The following is a 7,943-nucleotide window of genomic DNA, read 5'->3' on the forward strand; positions in this document are numbered from 1 at the left end:
AGCTCATCAATGCGGAGCTCGAGTTCCGCTAGCCTCAAACACTTACTGCAGCTGTAGGGATCATCTACATCAATGGTGTCGACAAATTCCCACATCTCACAGTATTGGCACATCTCCTGGCCAATCCATTTCGATTGGACATCTGTTAGCATTGTGCTTAGCTGGATTATGACAAACCTTGCCTCTATATTTGTTTACAATCTCCTTTAGGGCATATATGCATAAGTCAGTGCCATGTTTAGCTTTAAAGCCAAACTGGGTATCTGTGGAGTTAACAAACTCATTTATTCTATCCAGCAGAACTCTTTCTAAGACTTTTGACAATATGCTGGCTAAAGCTATGGGCCTGTAATTATTTAGGCTGCCTACTTTACCAGCTTTGTCCTTAATGACCGGCACTAACAGGACAGACAACACTGAGTCTGGTAACAAGCCATGAATCATAAAGCCAGTAAAACAAATAGCTAGGGGAGGAGCTATCCTCATACTCGCATACTTAAGATGTTCAGCAGAGATATGATCCAAGCCACTTGCTCTGTTGTTGGACAACTTGTTCATGGCATGATACACCTCATGTGACATAATTACCATCGAGTCATTACTCTCAATATTTTCCACCCTATACAAGTCACCTTGGACACAGTTGAATAAAGTGCTATAATGTTGTCGCCATAACTCCGCGATATTAGCTGTTCCGGAGATTCCATCTACAGTACATGGTAGAGATGTTTTGCAACTGCTAAGAGCTCTCACTTCCTTCCAAAAATCTGTAGATGATAGACCTTTCTATTTGTCTATGTGTGCATGACTATCTATATAAATGTCTGCATGTATGACTGAGTGTGTGTGCGTGTGTACGCATATGAATGTTTATGTTTATAAATGCTTGTGCGTATGAGTGTGTGTGTGGGAGTGTCTGTGTGTGTATATGTAAGCCATCCCCCAGCCTAGTTCATACCCAGTAGACGTCAATAAACTCACTGACCCCAGTCACTGTGGCTTGCGATGATCCAACAGGAAACGACTGTTTAGGAAGGAACTGCAGATGCTGGTTTAAACCGAAGATAGACACAAAATGCTGGAGGAACTCAGCGGGACATGCAGCATCTCTGGAGAGAAGGAATGGGTGACGTTTCGGGTCGAGGCCCTTCCTCAGGCTGAGAAAGAGCTGTTCCTGGTCTCAACAGGACAGTGAATACTGGCGTTACGTAAATGTAGACACGTACAAAACAATGAGAGGAATAAATGGCTGCTGGTGGGCCTGAGCTACAGGGAGAGTTTGAGCAGGCTGGGACTAGGTTCCTCTTAAGAGGGTGAGGGGTGATCTTATAGAGGTGTACAAAATCATGAGAGGAATAGATGCACAGAGTCTCTTGCCCAGAGTAGAGGAATCGAGAACCAGAGGACATAGGTTCAAGGTGAGGAGGGAAAGATTTAATAGGAACCTGAGGGGTTCACACAAAGGGTGGTGGGAGTATGGAACGAGCTGCCGGAAGAGGTAGTTGAGCCAGGGACTATTGCAACGTTTAAGAAACGTTTAGGCAAGTACATGTATTGGATAGATTTAGAGGGGCTAAACGCAGGTAGGTGGGACTAGTGTATATGAGGCACGTTGGTTGGCGTGGGCAAGTTGGGCCGAAGGGCCTGTTTCCATCCTGTATGACAATGACTCTGACTCAATGGATAAGGACAGGTTTAGAGGGATATGGACCAAATACAGGTAGTTGGGACTAATGCAGATGGGGCATGTTGGTTGGCGTGGGCAAATTGGGCCGAAGGGCCTGTTTCCACGCTGTATGACTCTATAACTCATTTATGTCACAATTTTCTCCTCTCTCTTGTGCCAGAATGCAAACCCAGAGTTATAACTTAATGATTTTGTAGGGCAGGTTTAAATATCATCTGGGGCAGAGTCTCAGAGTCAGGCTCCTTAACTGGAAAGGCCTACCACTTTGGGCCTACTGCCTACTCTGATGGGACCTGTGTTGGAAGGAACTGCAGATGCTGGTTTAAACCGAAGATAGACACAAAATGCTGGAGTAACTCAGCGGGGCAGGCAACATCTCTGGGAGAAGGAACGGGTAACGTTTCGGGTCGAGACCCTTCTTCAGACAGAGAAACAACTGTTCCTGGTTTCAACAGGACTGTGAACTTGTGCCCAGGAAATACTTGACGACATCACTCTTACAACAGTGACCAAAACTGAACACAAATGTCGTCTCACCTATGTCTTATACAACTGTAACCTGACCTCCCAACTTCAATACTCAATACTATGACTGATGAAGGCCTCCTTGACCACCCTATCTACCTGTGATTCAAGGAAGTATGTACCTGCACTCCTAGATCAGTCTGAAGAAGGGTCTCGACCCGAAACATCACCCATTCCTTCTCTCCAGAGATGCTGCCTGTCCCGCTGAGTTACTCCAGCTTTTTTGTGTCTGCCTTCTGTGATGGGACCTGTTCCGTGGAAGGCATGCGTTGTACGGTGATCACCGAGGTTCTCGAGTTCGGAAACACTGAACCGGTGGAAGGCAATTTATTAACATTATTATTATTATTATCAAATCGTTGAAAATATTAGCAACGTAGCAGTGCTGGTTTCCGACGGGCATATCTTACAATGATCGCAACTTCTACTGAAGTGTGGATGGCCGTTGGCTCGCTAGGAATTCATCCGCCCTTTGACAGGTCTTGTTTTTGGTCCTGCTTGGGGTTCCACAGCTCCCTCCTCACCTGGCAAACCAGGTGGGGGAGACGGTTTAGCCGTCGACTATCCGACCATGGAGCAAAAGGATTTGAGTATAGGAGCAGGGAGGTTCTACTGCAGTTGTACAGGGTCTTGGTGAGACCACACCTGGAGTATTGCGTACAGTTTTGGTCTCCTAATCTGAGGAAGGACATTCTTGCCATAGAGGGAGTACAGAGAAGGTTCACCAGACTGATCCCTGGGATGTCAGGACTTTCATATGAAAAAAGACTGGATAGACTCGGCTTGTACTCGCTAGAATTTAGAAGATTCAGGGGGGATCTTATAGAAACTTACAAAATTCTTAAGGGGTAGGACAGGCTAGATGTAGGAAGATTGTTCCCGATGTTGGGGAAGTCCAGAACAAGGGGCCACAGTTTAAGGATAAGGGGTAAATCTTTAAGGACCGAGATGAGAAAAACATTTTTCACACAGTGGTGAATCTCTGGAATTCTCTGCCACAGAATGTAGTTGAGGCCAGTTCATTGGCTATATTTAAGAGGGAGTTAGATGTGGCCCTTGTGGCTAAAGGGATCAGGGGGTATGGAGAGAAGGCAGGTACAGGATACTGAGTTGGACGATCAGCCATGATCATATTGAATGGCGGTGCAGGCTCGAAGGGCCGAATGGCCTACTCCTGCACCTATTTTCTATGTTTCTATGGTTCTATGTAGCACGGGATTACATGGTACCCGTGGCGGGGGAAACTCCCCCCGACCTGACTTAACACACCCTTCTGTCCTTTTCCCATCTTTAGATGCAAGCAGGAAGAGACGGCTGGCAGTGCAACAGAGAACGAAGCATCGAGTTGTGACTTGAATGAGAGGGACTCGGAGAAGGAGGGTGGAGACGAGAGCAGCCCAGACACAACAAGCGAGGGCTCGTTGACGTAAGTGATACGTCTTGAGGCGACCTCGTGTACAATTGCTGCCAGAGTTAAAACAACATGCAGGATGACTGGAAACCAAAAATAACGAAGGAAGTGCAGAACAAATCAACGTGCCGCTGCAATAGCTGAGTGAAAAGAACCATCTGGAGATCTCTCTGAAGACAGAAGGGTCTCGACCCGAAACGTCACCTATTCCTTTTCTCCAGAGATGCTGCCTGACCCGCTGAGTTGCTCCATCGAGCAACTCAGCGGGTCAGGCAGCATCTCTGGAGAAAAGGAATAGGTGACGTATCGGGTCGAGACCCTTCTTCAGAATCTTTTCTCCAGAGATACTGCCTGAGGGCAGCACGGTGGCAAAGCGGTAGAATTGCTGCCTTACAGCACTTGCAACATCAGAGAGCCAGATTCGATCCCGCCTATGGGTGCTGTCTGTACAGAGTTTGTACATTCTCTGTGGGTTTTCTCCGGGTGCTCCAAAGACGTACAGGTTTGTAGGTTAATTGGCTTCAGAAAAATCGTAAAACTGTGTAGGATAGTGCTAATGAGCGGGGTGATCGCTGGTCGGCGCGGACTTGGCAGGTCGAAGTCTAAAGTAAGGCCTAAAGTCTAAAGCCGATCTTGAGGACGAGGTAGGCCAGACCCCGGTTCCCTCTACATGCGTCAGAGGTTATGGGGAGAAGGCAGGAGAATGGGGTTAGGAGGGAGAGATAGAGCAGCCACGATTGAATGGCGGGGAAGACTTGATGGACCAAATGGCCTATTTCTACTCCTGTTCCTTCTGACCTTGTGACGTAACTACCGGCTTTTCTCCTCGCCCGTCACGTCCATTGTCGTCATCGTTGGCTCTGTCATCCGGTCTCGGGTCTTGTGGAGGACAAGCAGGGCCCGGCTCGGCTGCTTCCCTCCATTTGGCTGCGGTCCGCGGGGTTTAGTTTAGTTTTGTTTAGTTTAGAGATACAGCGCGGAAACAGGCCCTTTCGGCCCACCGGGTCCGTGCCGACCAGCGATCCCCGAACATTAACACTATCCTATATTCACAGGGGACAAATTTTTTTTTTAACACACATTTACCAAGCCAATTAACCGACAAACCTGTACGTCTTTAGAGTGCGGGAGGAAACCGAAGATCTCGGAGAAAACCTACGCAGGTCAAGGGGAGAACATACAAACATACAAACTCCGTACAGACAGCACCCGTAGTCAGGATCGAACCTGGGTCTCCGGCGCTGCATTCGCTGTAAGGCAGCAACTCTACCGCTGCGCCACCGTGCTGCCCTGGTGTTCTATGTACTCCCAACGCTTGTTTTTATTGCCAACCCTTTGAATATTTTAGGACGCATCCTGTCATGGTATGAGGACCCAATAGAAATGCAAACCTTTCTTTCTTTTCTCAGTTTGGAGTGCCTTCCCCCATCAACTGCGATGTGGTCGTCCCTCTCAACTTCCCGGAAGATGATCACCTTTGCTGTGTTCACCCTCACCCTCACCGTCGCATGGATGCTTGCGTACCTAACTTAATGAGTAATCAGGATTGTTGTGTAGTTTAGAGAAACAGCGCGGAAACAGGATCTTTGACCCACCAAGTCTGCGCCGACCAGCGATCCCCGCACACTAACGCTATCCCACACACACTAGGGACAATTTACAATTTTACCAAGCCAAACTTGCACGCCTTTGGAGTGTGGAAGGAAACCGGAGCACCCGGAGAAAATCCACACAGTTCACGGGGAAAACCTACAAACTCTGTACGGACTGCACCTGTAGTCAGGAACGAACTTGGGTCTCTGGCGCTGTAAGGCAGCAACTCTAGCGCTGTGCCACCGTGCCCACCTAGGGAGAGAGAGAGAGAGAAAGAGAGACACAGCGAGACAGAGAGAGAGAGAGATTGAGAGAGAGGGGGAGACAGTAGCAATGTGAATGAGGCAGAGAGATAGAGATTGAGAGAGACAGAGACAGAGAAACAGACAGAGACAAAGGGAATGGGAGATATGCAGATAATAACAGGGACAGTATCAGTCAGAGAGAGAGAGGGAGAGAAGGGTGGGTAGTCTAGATAACTGGCGGTCAGTGGGTGTATAATATTATTACTCTACCTGTCTCAGTCTCTTTCTGTCTCTGTCTCTCTCACTCTATCTCTCTCTTTGTCTCTGTCACTCTCCCTCTCTGTCTCTGAGAGTCAGGACACTATCTTAGACAGTACTGTTCACTCTGACGAAGGGTCTTGATCCGAAACTTCACCCATTCCTTCTCTCCAGGGATGCTGCCTGTCCCGCTGAGTTACTCCAGCCTTTTGTGTCCATTTTCAGAGTAATAGTACAATTCAGTTGAGCTTTGTAGCATTTCTCGCAGTTCCTCTCATAGTTTGACTGGAGGCCTGTTTATATTTCCACGAGTACTTAGGCACTATTGCTGATCTGCACAGACTCAATAAAGAACAGCCACTGACACTCAAGGGTAAGCACCAAACCTTTCACACTCATTGTTATTGTGTGGTTCATTTGATCAAGTGGCTTGGAGGGGAGAGAGTCATAGTAGTAACTCACCAGAGCCAGAATACTACCCGATGTTTAGTTCAGTTTTAGTGAAACAGCGGGGAAACAGGCCCTTCAGCCCACCGAGTCTGCACCGACCAGCGATCCCCGCACACTAACACTGTCCTACACACGCTAGGGACAATTTACGATTACACCAAGCCAATTAGCCTACAACCCTGCACGTCTTTGGAGTGTGGGAGGAAACCGGAGCACCCGGAGAAAACCCGCGTGGTCACGGGGAGAACGTACAAATTCTGTACAGACAGCACCCGTAGTCAGGATCGAACCCGGGTCACTGGTGCTGTGAGGCAGCAACTCTACCGCTGCGCCACCATGCCGCACCTTTAGCCCTGGTCTATAATGTTGGAGCATCTCTGTGACATCCCTGTCGACGTTACCAGGAATGGGCATCATGTGCCGCTTGTGAGGACCACTGTGAATTGCCTCTTATTTAAAGAGAACAATGAATGTACGAAGGTTTTGACGGAATGAAATAATAGACATAAGTGAATTAATCTGAACATAAATATTGTATCAAGCGAATTGTATTGTGCACGGCCTTTGCATGGACAAGTTATCCACTACAGTAAAGAACCTACTACAAACATGTTTGGTGTTCATACATTATTACATGTACCGAGGTACAGTGACCAGCTATTGTCGCGTGCTAACCAGTCAGCGGAAAGGCTGTACATGATTACAATCAAGCCGTCCACAGTATACAGTTACAGGATAAAGTGAATAGCGTTTAGTGCAAGATAACGTCCAGTAAAGCCTGATTAGACATAGTCCGAGGGTCTCCAGTGAGGTAGATAGTAGCTCAGGATCGCACTCTAGTTGTTGGTAGGATGGTTCAGTTGCCTGATAACATCTGAAAAGAAACTGTCCTTGAATCTGGAGGTGTGCGTTTTCACACTTCTGTACTTCTTGCCTGATGGGGGAGGGGAGAAGAAGGAGTGACTGGTGAGGCTCGTCGGTGCTGGCTGCCTTTTGGAGGCATCGACTCCTGTAGTCCAGTTCACAAAATGCTCAAGTAACTGAGCAGTCCAGGCAGCACCACTGGAGGGCATGGATAAGTGACGTTTCAGGCAACGAGCTCTCTTCAGATCGATTGTAGTAGCAGGGAGACCGGTGGAAGACTGGTGGGGTGGGTTTCGGCTCAAAACGTTGCCTATTTTCTTCGCTCCATAGATGCTGCTGCACCTGCTGAGTTTCTCCAGCATTTTTGTGTACCTGGGGTGGGACAAAGCCACAAAGGTAATAGGTAGATACAGGTGAGGGGGTACTGATTGGCAGATGGGTGAACAAAGGATAGAGATGAAAAGAAGATGAAAAGCTATGAGATAAGGAGATGCTGAGGCAGCTTCCACTGATGCTGCCCGACCTAGCCCGCTCCAGCACTTCAGATAGACACAAAATGCTGGAGTAACTCAGCGGGACAGGCAGCATCTCTGGATAGAAAGAATGGGTGATGTTTCGGGTCGTGATCCTTCTTCAGACTCCGGGCACTTTCGTTTAGTTTAGGGATACAGCGCGGAAACAGGCCATTCGGCCCATGGAGTCCGCACTGACCAGCGTTCCCCGCACACTAACGCTATCCTACACACACTAGGGACAAGTTACAATTTAACTGAAGCCAATTAACCTACAAACCTGTACGTCTTTGGAGTGCGGGAGGAAATCGGAGCACCTGGAGAAAACTCATGTGGTCACGGGGAGAACGTACAAAATCCATACAGACAGTACCCTTAGTCAGGATCGAACCCGGGTC

General features: G+C 48.1%; 1 protein-coding gene across 1 annotated transcript in view; it reads left to right on the forward strand.

Moving 5' to 3' along the window:
• Positions 1–5,208, forward strand: part of LOC116986621 (lymphoid-restricted membrane protein-like) — a 52,069-nt gene extending 46,861 nt beyond the window's left edge. The window contains exons 17-18 of the mRNA XM_033042200.1: positions 3,507–3,638; positions 5,033–5,208. Coding sequence (XP_032898091.1) covers positions 3,507–3,638; positions 5,033–5,156 — 256 coding nt within the window. The 3' untranslated portion in view covers positions 5,157–5,208. The remainder of the gene's footprint in view (positions 1–3,506; positions 3,639–5,032) is intronic.
• The last annotated feature ends 2,735 nt before the right edge of the window (positions 5,209–7,943 follow it).

This window comes from Amblyraja radiata, chromosome 24 (genome assembly GCF_010909765.2).
Source record: "Amblyraja radiata isolate CabotCenter1 chromosome 24, sAmbRad1.1.pri, whole genome shotgun sequence".
NCBI lineage: Eukaryota > Metazoa > Chordata > Chondrichthyes > Rajiformes > Rajidae > Amblyraja > Amblyraja radiata.